General features: G+C 36.4%; 1 protein-coding gene across 1 annotated transcript; it reads left to right on the plus strand.

Moving 5' to 3' along the window:
* Positions 1 to 43: 43 nt before the first annotated feature.
* On the plus strand, positions 44 to 13,421 carry LOC139975255 (PCI domain-containing protein 2-like). Its single transcript, XM_071983010.1, has 13 exons — positions 44 to 378; positions 1,259 to 1,300; positions 1,902 to 2,023; positions 2,855 to 2,920; positions 3,306 to 3,347; positions 4,390 to 4,444; positions 6,490 to 6,593; positions 7,321 to 7,396; positions 8,460 to 8,601; positions 9,101 to 9,201; positions 9,924 to 10,123; positions 10,944 to 11,067; positions 12,224 to 13,421. Exons 1-13 carry the CDS (start codon positions 343 to 345, stop codon positions 12,311 to 12,313), a joined length of 1,200 nt encoding a protein of 399 aa, XP_071839111.1. The 5' UTR covers positions 44 to 342; the 3' UTR covers positions 12,314 to 13,421.
* The last annotated feature ends 2,145 nt before the right edge of the window (positions 13,422 to 15,566 follow it).

A 15,566-nucleotide genomic window follows, 5' to 3' on the forward strand; every position in this document is an offset into this window, starting at 1 on the left:
TTTACCACATGAGTACTTAAAAATCACTATCAATTTTTGTGCAAATTAATTTTTCACATATATGATAAATATTTGGGATTTATTTTACCAAATATAATTTCGAGTGAAATTTTTTGGTTTATTAAGTTTTCCAATCAGTTCAATATATTGAACAGTCATTTGAAGTTACGTACCTCTTGACATGACCTTGAAAGCAAATTTAGAGCGGTAGCTACAAATTACTATAGAGTCTACACTGCCTAACTCAGGTTAAGTTGCTATTTATTATCCACGCCGCTGCAGCAGCTACGCGATTTCATTTCCGTGGCGACAGATTAATCTCTAGACAGTAAAGTATTCAAGATGGCGCATACAACGCTTAACCATTACCTACAGCAGGTGAAAACTAGAAAAATTCGATCTGTTTCTACACATTATTTCTGTGGGACACATGCATTTGTTTCGTGAAACTAGGCCCAATGTTAAACTTAACTTAACATTTATGAATCTTGATTTAGCCTAACAAGTAACATGAAACCCCCTTGCTTCACCTACATGAAGCCTAAATGTGCCTAAAATATGTAAGACTGCGTCATAAATCTCAAAAGGGAGCAATTGCAGAAGCCCCTAAACTCATTCACTTTTGGCATTATAAGAAAGATAAAAAAAAAATAATTCTAGCCTTACTGTATATATCGTCTTTTGGACACAATCTGTGACTGTGACTTGTGAGATTCAAGAGTTGCAAGGTGTTCTGTAATTAAGCACTCAAAAGTGTGGGATACCTCAGGGCTTTACAAAATTTGAAAGGAGTGTGGTAATTGCAAGACGGGAACAGGTTTACCACATGGATGAAATGTTAAGCCTGTCAAACTTTGGGTGTGCAGTTTTGAGGGCAAATGTTAGATGCGTTTCGGGTCGTTGGAAATTACCAAATTTCTCATCGGGCGACTAGTTGATTACATCAATTTCAGATTGCATTGCATTTGTCAAGTTTTAATCAAATGACATAATCATGTCTTGATCATGATCCATTCCCTGGCCAATTTTTTGTAGATCTACAAAAGATCTCTATAATCAAACTAGCCAGGACTACCAATATTTTGGGAAATGTTTAAGAAACTTGCTCCATCAGTTTATTCTGTCCAAATTTTTATGTTGTATCTCAGAGTTTTGACATTTTAAGTCTTGACTCATGTCATTTTATCTTGAAATTTTGATATTGCATTGATCTCAAAACTATGGGTATTTTTTACTTTTGCTTTTAAAACTTTTACAGCTGGAAACTGCTTTTAAGAGAAAACGAGGACCACAAGCTGCAGTAAGTGTGAAATAAAGTTTATTTGCAACATGTTAGAGAAAGTGGAGACTTAAGTGCTTTTAGAGTAGTATCGCATTGATAGGCCAATATCCATGTAATGCTATTTAAAACCTAAATGCCAAATTTTGTTGGACAAATGTTTTTTCTCGGTTTCTGTACTTTTCTAAGAGTGCAATAATAAACAAATCGGTGGAATTTCATTTCTTCTCATACAAGTTAATATTATTAAGGGGAGGTAAGGCAATAATTTCAATATTTTTCAGTTTTTGCATACCATATCCTTGCAAACAATTCATTAAGTAAGAAAATAGATAACTGGTAGGAATTACCTGAAGGATGATTTAGAAGAATTAATGTGTCTTTAACTTTCAATTTAACATAGATTGAACAAGTATGTTATGAAAAATGTTTCCTCACAAATTACAACAAGAAATAGCCAGTTGCAGAACACACTATTGAAGCAGCCAGGGTATATTGAAATTTCAGAAACTCACTTTAATTGTGATATTTGGATAAAGTTAGTACAATACGGTAATGCAGATTTTTCATGATTATTAAGAGTTCTTGACTTTTCGATTCTTTCTGCGTCTTCGAATGACAGACATTGTTGTCCTTCAAGGACCCACACATCGCAAACCCTAGACTGCAGATGGAAGAGCCAGAAACCCAATGCGAACAATGGTTTGAGCCACCTATTGATGAACTGGTAGCAGCACATATTAAGTAAGATTTTAGACATCCTTTTCAATATTTCACCCATACTGCATGTTAGTGTTGGTTTTTTTTTTTAAATGAACCTTGCCTTCAAAAAGAGAGAATCTTGCCAGGTAAGATAGGGTTAAAAATGGAATCTATTAAAGGCATTGAAGACTCGCCCCAAACCTTGTGTCGCCCTCTGAAACAAGTTAACTTTCCGTTGCTTGCAAATGAAGTTTTCTTCTTGTCGCTACAAAATGCAACGTGCTACATTGTTATCTTTATCTGGACCTGAGATGTCCAGCGCTGCTATGTACACTGTGTTGTGGGTATTGACCATAGCTGCATGTATTGGCTGTACACTCGTGTCTAATTACCGACCGTAGCAAGCTGTGTGTGCATTTTCTGGGATCGATGGTGGTGTGTAACACTTCTGTTACACCTCATTCGAAACTAGGTCAGATTACCGGCATCAGAGCTTTCTTTGTGTGCGAGTCTTCACTTCCTTTCAGTGTCTTCTAATTTCAAACAAGAGATTTAAGTGGCACCTGGAACAAGTATTGAAGAGGTGTAATTTCACTTTCAATTCAGTTTCTCTGTGGTATGTGGTATAATGGGCCTAATGGAAACCATTTTGTTAATTTTGTTGTATTAAATTGTCACAACATATGTTAAGGAACTGTGTTATGGTTAAAATAAACATCAACACATGGGCTAGCTCTATAATACTAGAGACCCAAGAGGAGAGAGATGGGGGGGGGGTGTTTGTATTCTATGTGTAATATGTTCAGTTGTCTTTATAAGCCTAGAAGAATTTTTTATCAGAGACCTGGACGATTTTAATGCTTTTACTTTCAGATGCATCTGGTGTGTATCTAACCATGACTTTGCCCAAGCCTACGGTTACCAGTCTGTGGTGGTCCAGTATCCTTTGCATTAAATAATTCATCTACTATTGCATAGGAAAATGTTAATTAACAAAATGTTGTTAACTCCATGTCCCTAATGTCTTGTTTTATAGGAATAACAACCTGATTGTAAGTAGCAGAGCAATGTGTTGCCCTTTTGAAAGCGGTCAGTAGTGGTCAGTATTATACAGTTGTTCAGCTGCAGATTTAAAAGGAATATTTTCATATATTAATTTCTCCTTGGACCTCTACCTCCAATAATTAGGCAAAGAGTTTTTTCCCTTTTTTGGAGGGCAGCCAATCTTTGAATAGTTTCACCAGAGCTTTTCCATTTTAGTATAATTTGAGTTTCTGTGTCATTATCGGTTATTGCTATCTGGACCTTATCCACAAAACCTCAGATCATTCATCCGTGAATTTCAAAGCCACAAGGAAGAAAACTGGTAAGTTAAATCCTCCGGTTTGAATATATATCCTGTAATTGTTTCTTACAACAGTATACTTTGTCTGCTAAACTGCTGCTTGTTTTTGTCTTTTTGTTTGTCCTGAAGAATGCAATTGAAGTAGGAGTGTGACTGACAAAATAGTCTTCCTTCTTGACAAACTTGTTAGAGGAGATGCAGTTCCTTCAATTTCAGCCAAACTTTGCATTATTATCATTTATTTACAATTCTTTTTTTTTTGGGGGGGGGGGAGGGGGGTTTTGAGGGGTAGATCAGGGAAAGGAATGGATAGGGGGAACTGAGATCTTTGAAGATATTCTAGAAACTGAAAGCTATTGTGTTACAACACAAGATTACTTTAGACGTTGTCAAGTAAATTATGAACATCTCAGCTATATAAGGGTGATCAATGCTGTATTACGGAGTGACATCAAGCAAGGAAACCCACCGTTTACATCGTTCCTGTTCTTACGTAACTACACTCTGCTCATATTATATTTTCCTGTAGGGTTGGTAGAGTTTATACACTGTGCTCCATATATCACACATCCAGCCAATACACTGCCCACTTTTTCTCTCTTCCAAATCTACCATTTAGCAGGCAACATACCTTTTTTGTTTGTTTATCGCAGGGCTTCTGCCTGACAACATTCAGTTAGTTTATGTTGTTGTTTGTCTTTTGGATTTCTTCAACTATTTGAAGCATTCCATGAGTATCCTTTAATTTTTCCATGTTTTTTGTTTTGTTTATTGCATGTGAGTATCATCAAGTGCTTGTAAATACCCAAAGAGTAAATTCTGGTGAGTCAGGGACATCTACGTTCAAGGGATCTATTCTGAAGTGACTTGTTTCGCAAAGAAATGTGGCTAAAAAATTAGCACTTAACACTTGTTAGAGCTTTTGTTTAAAATTGTCCCCCCCCCCCCCCCCCCCGATGCAGTTGTAGTTTCAAAATCAATTTGAGGTCACACATGTCTAAGTTCACCAACCACCATTTTACCATGAAAGCTGTTTTTTATTCCATTTTCCTTTCCTTTCCAGGGCTCTACCAATAATGTACACGATCGTGGTGGACCTCAGATTGTTTGCAAACAATGTAAGTTACATCGTCTTCTAAGACAAGTGCAACTGAATTTGCATTTCCTTCATGTAAATTTTTAAAGTTGAACGAGTAAGTTAAGGAAAAGCCACACTAAAGTTAGCATTTATTCCTTCCTTTCCCTAAAAAAATGTGAAGATTAATATTAGTATCGTTTTGCTTCGGTTTGTTTTGGGTTTCACTTTTTGTATTCATCCTACTCTTCTGCAAGATCCCCTTGTTTCATGAAAAGTGAAGAATTTAGAAAATTAACAGAGTCTGCTGAAATATAATTATAACTGTATATATTCTGTATCAGCTCTTGTTGCTGAGGTGTAAAGGTCACCCTCTGGAAGTGAAAATTCTAAAATAAAAAAAAAACACTGGATATGAGAAGATCTATGTTTAGAAAACGATCTGACTAGGAAACTATCGAAGCAGTCTTTAGTGATGATTTTGGGTCGGTTTCGACTTTATGGCAATAAAATGTGCTGATCAGTAGCTTGGGTTTAAGTTTCAGTCCAAATAGTGAAGAAACAGCAGAAGAGCTTTAATAAAAAAAAATTATTTGTTTTCTGCATCTCTACTATAATATGAAATTGTGTTTGTGCAATAAGTTGTGCCTGGGCGACAAAATGTTTTTGGGGCAACAAAAAGATTCTGGGAGACAAGAATGAAACATATATCATGAATTATTTCAATCTTGACGTTCAGCTAGTGAAAAAATAAGCTTGATGTTGGGTGGTCTTGGTTGCAGGTATTTTTGAGTGATACACAAATAAGTGTGCAGTAAAATTTCAAAGAAATATGTGGTGAGCAAATCACAAATTGTGGCTTGTATAAAGTTTGAAAGAACAAGAGAGCAGTTGTGACATATATACTCTGAATAAGAAAGAGCAGTGTACTTGGGATAAACTTGATCAACTTTGGATATTTATAATATGGCAATTTGAATATGAGACAGGAATAAAAAATATCACCATTAGTGTAACCTTGGTTGCTTCACAAAACTTAACCATTACAACTTACTATCCATTGAAAATCTCCCTACATGTAATGTATAGGGAGATAGGATATTGTACTTCACCCACACATCAGAAATGTGAGGAAGAGAGTGTGTGAGTGAGCAAAAAGGTGTTTTTGTGAATTCCTATCCAGTTCAAACTTTGATGGGTAGGTGCCTGACCATGTATGCTCATGCCTGCATGATTGATGACGTCAGAGGTCAAAGGTCAAGAAATCTAAAAATTGGTGTTTAGCCATCTTCTGCATGTCAACATGTTGGGAAAAGGCATTAAACCACACCATATCTAGAGAATGATCAGGCAAATTATAGAATATGACAGGTTTAGGGTAGGGGTCAAAAGTCAATTGAGTTCAAAGTTACCATTGGCCTATATTGTGCTAAAAAGTGTGTCACAAACTCCTCCTAGACCATACGTCCAATCAAGTTCAAACTTGGTGGGTCGGTGCCTGTCCATGTAAACTCATGCGTGTGTGATTGATGGTATCAAAGGTCAGAGTTCAAAGGTCAAAATATCTAAAAATTGGGGCTTAGGCATATTTTGCATGCCAACATGTTGGAAAAAGGCATTATTCTACACAATATGTAGAGAATGATGAGGCAAATTTCTAATTTATAAATATGGCAGATGTAAGGTCAGGGTCAAAGGCCAACTTAGTAAAAAGGTGTAAAACTGGTCTAAATTGCGCGAAAAAGCTTTTTGGCGAATTCCTCCGAGACCATAAGTCTGATCACCTTCAAACTTGGCGGGTAGGTGCCTGACCATGTACTGTAAACTTGTGATTGGTGACATCACAGGTCAAATACCTCAATACTTTCTTAGCCATTTTCTGCTTGTTTGTTGGAAAAAGTCATTAAACCACAAGATATGTACAGAGTAATGGGACATTTTTTTAAAGAGTACTATGTAGTATGAAGTATACTAAGTAGTATGAAGATGTTAAGGGTCGAGGTCAAAGGTCAATGTAGATCCATTCTGTCATAGAAGAGATTAGATCTGCAACTCCATGGATTGCCATCTTCTTCTCTTTGCTGATAGGCCGAGCTACAGCTAAGTCGGAGTGGGAAAGGGAAACCTGGAGAAGTCCTGGAGAAAGCAGCTGACACCATTATGGCTTGTTTCAGAGTCTGTGCTGCAGACAAGTGAGTACAGCATCCATCATTTGTGGAAATTTGGAAGATATGTGGGGGGGGGGAGAGGAGGGGAGGAAGGAGGGGAGAGGGAGGAGGATGGACTTTGGTGGATTAGTTATACATCCTCTCATCTAAACTTAATGCTACAAGAAAGTGTTTGAAACTATCCAAGTCTTCACTCATCCTTATTCCCTGCTATATCACTAAGTTATTTTCAAAGCAAAACTAGACAAATAAAGTAAAAATAGAAACATTTGTTTCTGGGCAAATCAATTCTATAATTCTTACCCTTTCATTTTGTATTTCAGTCTGATAATACTGTCAGATTTACCAGGATATGCTGTGGCGCTGTCTTATGACTGTTATCAATGTGAGAGGCTTAATCAAATAGAAATGGAAAAGAACAAAACTGCTAAATAATTTTGGACATTTATGAAAAAGCTTTAAATGTAGAAGAATTCACTCCTCCCCATGACAGCAATAAAGATACCAACTTGCGTATCATACCTTTAAAACTATATATTAGGTGTGTGGGTGAGGGGGTGGTGGGGGTTGGGGGGGGGAGAGTAGGATGAGTTATAATGTGGAGTGGCTTACATGCAAAACTTATGTCTGTCATTACTCCATAATTAAGTGAACAATGAATTTTCATCCTGTTGATGTCGGTCTAATTGTTCAAATATTTTAAACTCTGAGAAGCTCGACGATAAACATGTCTCTCTTTTATTACATGTAGTCGTGCAGCTGTGCAAGACTCCAAGAAGTGGGGAATGCTTTATCTTATCAACCAGCTCTTTAAGATTTATTTTAAGGTGAGTTTTTTTTCTGTCACTGCTGTAAAACTTAATGGGTGAAGGGAGTATATGAATTCTATCTAGAAATGCACAATTTCCAGTTTGCCAGTTCCAAAGCCGACCAGGTACCAATATGAGCTCTCAATTGATTTTTTGTTTCGGGATTAAAAATTGGGAAATGGGGTTTGGTTGACTGTTCTATCAATTGTTTTGAAACAACTGCAGTGTTGATGAATGGGGGGAGGGGGGGAGGGAGGAGGGGGAGGGCCTTCATCTCCCTCAGTACATGAGAAAGTGTCACAGGGCGTTGTGGTCAAGTGGTTAAGGCAGTGGACTTGTGATCTAAGGATTACAGGTTCGAGCCCTGGCCAGATCATTGCGTTGTGTCCTTGGGCAAGGGGCTTTATCTCCATTGCTTCTTTTCACTCAGGTGTATAAATGGGGACTTGCGAGGTAACTTGTAAATATAGTTGCCTGCGCCGGTTTGTGGCTGCACCCTATGGGAAGTCCCCCGGGGGACACGTGGTTGTGGTGCACTGTGGTGCTCAGGAGTGATTGATTGAATTGTGCACACTTTGGTGTGTAGGTGTGTCAAGTTACCAATGACCAGGGTTGTAAAGTCGTGTGAAAGGGCCTTGGCCCTGACCAAGACTGTAAACCTAAATAATAAAAATGCCGAGACGCAGTTTGGTCCAGCCGATTGAGACTTCCTCCAGTGGTGGTCCTGGGAGCAGGAGTGGGTGCGAAATTAAACTCCTTCCTGTAATGCTCTGGACACATATTGAAAAGAGCAGGCGTGATATGTCAGTAGTCACCGACGATCACCACATAGATAGGTTTTCAATTGACTTGCTGTTGATTTCCTAACCCGTAGGTAAACAGGAAACTAAACTAACTTGAACTTACCCTATATGTGGGTTTGTGGGAAGTGGTCAAGACAAACAATGGAGAAGTAAATGAGAGACAGGTGTTAATTAATTTAATAATTATTGATTTTGATTTACCTAGATGTGGACTGTCACTCCTGATCATTTTTCTTAATCTAATCTTTCTAATCTAATCCGGTATGTTTACTTTTCAGATTAATAAGATGCATTTATGCAAGCCGCTCATCAGAGCCATCGAGAGTTCTAACTTAAAGGATAAGTTCAGCATATCGCAGCTGGTGACATATAGGTACTATGTGGGGAGGAAAGCCATGTTTGACAGCGACTTTAAAAATGGTAAGTTGATGATAGCAGAACCGGAAGGCGGGATATTTCATATACATCAATGCTTTGAACTTTTGATACTTTCTTTAATCAATGTTTTTTTTTTTTTGCTAGATATTAATTGCAAGTATTGCTGCAATTATAATTGTAGTTACTAGACATAATTAAAACTGGCATTAATTTCAGTAGTATAAGATTTATTTTGTGTCATGAACTAAAATCATGAAACAAGGTGATTTCACACTCTGGGGAAACATCAGCAAAAATGGCAACCACTGGAATGATTTTCAAAATTTTTGGTAGTAAATGTAAGTAAATGTTACTTAAGATATAAGATTCCTTCAGACTATGTTAAGAGTAATGAAGGAGACACTGAGGTGTCATTTCTGACTAGGCAGGATGGAATGTGCAACATGCTACAACCTAAAGCTATCATATTGCTTGACAGATGAAACTGTTTTCGATGTTGTAGAGAATATTTATGTTTTTCCTCTTTTATTAATCTTCTCAGCTGAAACATACCTTTCGTTTGCTTTCGTGAGATGCCATAAATCCTGCAAGCAGAATAAAAGACTGATTCTGATGTACCTTCTTCCTGTCAAAATGCTGTTGGTAAGATATGCAATAATTCAAAAAGAAAGATACGGTCTCTGCAGGAAAAAGGAAAGATAATGTCTAATGCTGAAAATATCTAATTCTAAGCTTAAATGACACAAAGTATGGTTTTTTTTTTTTTGTAGTAAACAATTATTGTACATGTTTTTACTTTTTGAAGCATTCTAGATCATGCCCATTCTGGAGTGCCCATATTATTTGGATTTTGTATGATGATTATTGTTATCATTATTATTATTATTAGTAGTATTATTATTATTATTTATTACTATTATTATTATTTGAGTGCTTTCTTCTTATTATTACTATGATGACTGCGGTTTTTTTCTTGCCTAGGAGATGAAAATATGACTTATGAGATTACTGGGTAACCTAAGAGCCAGATAAGATTACCCATGAAAATTGTTCACAACTTCATAAATAGTATTTAAAGTTTACAATTTTATGCGGAGCCAGTCTAGGGCATCCACTGCCTTCCTGCCTTCATGCCATCATAGATAAATTAGCTGAAAGTGATTATTCATAATTTGTATTTAGTGCCACTAAGCTTGTCCAGAAAAAGTGCCACCACCAAGCAACAAGGTCTTTGAAGCTAGATGCACCCTCTGGTCATGTTCCCCCTTTGAATTCTGATGTGATATTTGGTGGCAATGGCTGTGTGCATTCATGAATATTTCCCAGAAAGTATTCACGTTTTGTCTCGTTTTTTTTATTCAAAGGGTCACATGCCAAGAATCACAATCCTGAAAAAGTATGACCTGATGCAGTTTGCAGATATCGCCAAGGCGACCAGCGAGGGCAACCTCCGTTTACTTGAAAGGACCATGGCTGAACACGAGGGCTTCTTCATCAAATCTGGGGTCTATCTGATTTTAGAGAAACTGAAAACCATCACCTACAGGAATTTAATCAAGAAAGTGTAAGTTTTTTAATAAATTTCAGTGTAGCTCCTTTACAAGTGAACTCAATTTCTGATGTGTTATGTGTATCCTGGTGAGTGTTTTCTGGTAAGGGAGGTCATTGAAGGGGGGGGGGTGGATTTTTTGTAACATGGTGATGTAAAGAACCAATGTAACATTGCAGTTTACTTTCTAAAATGGAAACAATTTACTGTTCTACACAGCCAAAAGCCACTTTTTGGTGTAGCTATTTGTTTATCATAAAGTAGTTAGGTTCAGTGTACAAAACAACTCAAAATCATGCACTTGTACAGCAGTCTCTTCATTTGAACAAAAGAGATAAAACATGCTGCATGATCAAACATTTTTCCCGATCAAACGTCTGAGTTTATTTCGTCAACAGATCAAAAGATTTAATAACCTAAGTTTTGTAAGTCTATTTTTGATCTGCCGGTAAAATCAAGGAGATTTTGGAGCTCAATTTGCAGACCGCATAAACTTTGTTTATTTTAATTTTTTGAGATAAAGGCCTGTTTCCTCTTTCAAATGCTTTCTTGGAATGTGTCAGCAGCGTCAGGACCTCCAGTGAGGTTATGGGCAGGTCTTGAACTAAGAATTTACAAATGTTGGGGGGGGGGGGGGTGGGGGGGAAGTGGTTACCTACAAGATTGATGATATTTGTGCCAAAACAAACTTGAAACACAATGAAGTATTTCAAGGTTCTTGGCCCGAACTTTAATCTCAATATCTCTTAAATGCACCACCCCTAGATATGAGTGGGGGGTGGGGGAGGGTTGATTGACATACCTTACTTTTTTTATTATTTGTTGGTTTTTGTAGTTTTCTGATGATGAATTCTCACATCATCCCGATTGATGCAATCATGGCCGCGCTGAAATTCATGGGACAAGAGGAGGTCGACTCGGACGAAGTTCAGTGTATCATCGCCAACCTGATTTATAAAGTCAGTTTTCACTGTTTTACGTTCTTTTCTTTCGAAAATCATTACCTTTGGGAAGCGGTACCTCTGCGCATTGTTACAAATATTTTAGAGTTTGTTGAATTTTTTTTTTTTTTTCCATCTCATTTTCTCAAGAGTATTATATTTGGTACACACTTGTATTTACAATTCTGATAACTACATTGTTATGTCAGCTCAATGTTACAAAGGAATTATTTACAAATGCAAAAAATGTTTACTAATTAAGTAAACCTTCCTTATGCACAACTTGATTCTATCAAACCAGCTCTTTTTGCATTGAATTTTTTTAGGTAATATAATTCCTTAACTTTTTATACTTAACAACTGGTCACAATGCAATTAAATAGCTTGTGAGGTCAAAGTCCATTTTGAATAATGAAGAAACCTTTCAACAATTTCTGATTTGCTGTTTGCATGCGATTAAATGCAAATATGAAAAACTGACTTTGTATGAAATCACATATGACTCGCTATTGTCTTAGGTTGAGCCAATTCAAATTTTAATTTAAGTTATACCCAGAGTCAGTCGATTGGTAAACAAACTCAAGAAGCCCGCTCAAGAAGAAATCGATTGGACTCTTTTATAATTTATATAGTGTTTGTTTGAATCCTTTATCTCTGTCCATATTCTTTGTATTGTTATGATTATTTTTCAACCAAAACTTAACTTAGAAATGTTCCATTTTCTCCAGATTCACACTATAAATTTAAAGAGTAGGATGTTAGGTTGAAATCTTTGTCAAGTAATTCTGCTTTTACAGACATGCACAGTCAGCTGTTCATTTGCCTTCCAGTTTGTCACTTAAGAACTGTTTCTGTCCTAAGCTGTTTATGCACAGTAGGCAAGGCTTGCATACATGTGCTCCCTTGTGGCCCGATAGATCTGCTGTTCATTAATGGAAAGGTTTTTTCGTAGTTTTGTTGTGCATCTGCTTTGCAGTAGATGTTTTGGTTGCAAAATGACTGAGCTTTTTCAGAAGGCTCAATCAATATCTTCTTATGTTTAGATGTTTTTTTATGTATCAAATGTTTATGTAAGAGCCTTTTGTTGCTTTTGGCCAAAGGTGTTTCAAATTTACAATTTATGCAAGTATTTGATATAATTAATGTGTTTTTAATGAATTTTTTTGGTCACCAGAATTACATAAAAGGTTACCTATCGCACCAACACAACAAACTGGTCGTCAGCAAGCAGAAAGCCTTCCCGCCTCTGGCCTCATTCTTATGAGGAGAATCCTGTTTCATCAGCCACATCACAGCTATGAGCTGTATCCATGGCAACGGCAAATTGAAGCTCTGGAAGAAGATCTGTCAGGATGCATCATTCAAAGATGACTAGAGGACCAATGAGAGGGCGGTACTCCATGACACTACAGATTACTAGGTTGACAAAGAGATACCTGTCATTTACCCATCCTGAATCAAGTTGAGTGTAATTTATGCAACTAACCAGATATGTTCTGTTGAAGCTAACAACTAAAAATAGCACAGCAAAAACATTTGCATATACTGTCATGGGATAGTCAATTTAGCTTGTTGAAAATAGTGTATAAGCATCAAGTTCTTATCTTGTATAGAGGGTTTTAATGCTTCTTATGCCACTGTAAGAATAGACAAACAGTGGAATTTACAAGCTACAAAAGAGGGCACTTTGTTGGTAGTGCTTATGTGATAGAGCACTGTGTGACCTCTATTAGAAGTGAGATACCGTCCACTTTAATAGGCTACTGGGCCTTTATGAAGGTAAAGATTCACACATGTATAGCCGAAACATTTTGTGGAAGTTTTGCCACCAAAAGGGGACATTGGAGGAGGAATGATCTTTGTACAGTTATGTAAAAATGGCTAGGCCAGAATGACACATATCTAATTTCTTTACGTGAATCATGCTAGTACAAATAACTTCATTGTAGCGTTCGTGCCTGCAGAAAACGAAGAGTGTTTGCTCTTGTGAAAGAGTTAAAGTTATTTAATTGCTGTTTTATTGGTCAGAGCATTCTAAATGTTTTGCCACCAAAAGAGTACATTGGAGGGAGGAATGATCTATTGTACAGTTATGTAATGGCTGGAAAATATCTAGGCCAGAATGGCACAAATCAAATTGTTTTATCTGAATCATGCTAATACAAAGTTCATTGTAGCATTCGTACCTGCAGAAAACGAAGAATTTTAATTTGCTATGTTTTAATGTTCAGAACATTCTAAATGTATCTAGCAGTGTAGAGGGAACACAATAATAAAGTAAACATTTGCCATATGTGGACTGGAACATCTTATATTCTGAGTTCAATCATAGGCTACTGGTGACAGGTGTAAGAGTGTCAATTATGCATTCCAGGAGGGGGGGGAGGTGGAAAGGGGAGGGAGGGGGAGGAGGAAGTTGTTAACAAAGTGTGTTGAATGAAAGCCTGGTATAGTTTAAATGCTTAAACTTAGAGAGCCTGGTGATTAGATCCCAGTTGATCTTTTTCTGAGGTAGATGATCAGAATGTAAAGATGTATTTTAATATACATAATAAAGTTTTGTACAATTGTAGTCACATGTCTTGTGGAATTCATTTCATCTTTACCATCGAAAAATGAGAGACTTAATGTGTTGTGTCCTAATACGTTCTTAAAGGTCAGCCTTTTCCAGATTTTTCAAGTCTTCTGCTGTAGAGGAACACACCTGGGAATACAATATCACAGACTGACTTTTTTCCCCAAACCTGCAGAGAATGGACAATTGTTTACTTTTTTGCAAATGTTTGAAGTGTTTGACAACTTAGCTTAACTAGCTATTTTAGTGACCAATATCTTAGTGTTAATCTCATACATTCACCTTTACCAGGGTTTTTGCTATGCATCATTTGCTGTACAATACCTATGCTAAGTGGACCATATTTTAATCAGAAGCATTCCAGGGAACCACATTTATTTTATTGTTTTCACTAAAATACACAGACACAGGTTTTTGATCATTTATTAATATGTGAATAGATGAAGGATTAATTAATGAAGTTATTGATAAGAAATTTGTTCAAGTTATGATTAGTTTAAGGTCCCAAATGTCTTTTTAACCAAAGTGAACTTAATGTTCTTTAAAGTTTCACATCTTTCTTTTCAGTACATGTAAATCTTGTGCTTGTCAAAGCAGCATATTATTTTCTTGCAAAATGTATTTTATTAATTTTAGGTCAGAGGGACATTCAAAGGCAGGAAGCCTTTTCACCATATTCACAGTGCAATTTTATCTCTCGATTCTTTAAATCTTTGCTCGTGTTAGTCGTATTATAAATGGAAGTCTTTCAGACTTCACTTCAAACTTCAAGGAATTTTCCTTTTCCCTCCCCACTTTTCCGGACTTTTCCCATTTTCCAGACTGTGTGGTAACTATGACCAGAACACTAAAGCAATATGCTGATCTGATTTTACCAGTTGTGAGAAATTGCAGAAAATGACCCCAACCACATCGATTGTATTAGTACAGACATGGTTTGAAGCACCTAACTACGTATTTCAGGGTTATTCACGAAGAAACCAGAAAGGAAATCACAAAGCCAGTTGGCTATCATTCATATGAGAGCATTTTTAAATGTGAAACTTCACACAAAGATTTTCAAAGTTTGACCTTTAACCTCAACAGAAAGGAGTAGTTGTAGTACTTACTAGGTGACTGCACACCAAATATGACATTTATACCAGATTTACTTTTGAGTTATTATGGTTCATGAGATTTTCAGAATTTTGACTTGTTTACCTCAAATTACCTTTAACTTCCACAAAATAAGTAAAAATGACAGCAATGTGCATGAAACAGACGATTTGAAGTAGCTTCAGTAAGTTAATTCTTCTAGTGAAGAAGTACATCAGATGAGTGTGAGATAAGTTCAATCACCTGCGGTCACCATTCTTGGAAAAAAAGTTGACACCTTTTGAGAAATTTCTGCAAAACAACAGGCTGCTTTAATATGTGTAACATATCAGCATTCTACATAACAACTACAACAACAACTCAACAATAAAAATGACAGAAAATTTTTTTTTTAAAATCTTGGCACAAATCTCAGCATCATGTTGGAAAAATTTGAGGAAAGACACGTAACCGAAATATGCACCGAAACCAATTTGAAATTTTTTTTTTCTCCAATTTTTATAATTTTCATGTACATTTTTTATACTCTACTAAGTTACTTGAATACCAAGTAAACATTTTGACTGTAAAGCACACATTTTACGATTACGATTTTACGTGTTTACGATTAATGCACAAAAATGTACAATTTCTAACCAGAAATTTAGGTGATATACAACATTAACACTATTACTTACACTTGCAAACCATAATGCAGTTGTTGACACAATTATGATGATAGTTTTGTTTATTGAACATATCCATAACCTACGAATCAATTTCACCGAGTTGAGGGGTCACCATATTTGTTAGTTTGAAAATGGGGCAGTGCAGCTCGCATCTAACTGACAACTCAGTACTAACTTGT

This window comes from Apostichopus japonicus, chromosome 10, assembly GCF_037975245.1.
Source record: "Apostichopus japonicus isolate 1M-3 chromosome 10, ASM3797524v1, whole genome shotgun sequence".
Classification (NCBI taxonomy): domain Eukaryota; kingdom Metazoa; phylum Echinodermata; class Holothuroidea; order Aspidochirotida; family Stichopodidae; genus Apostichopus; species Apostichopus japonicus.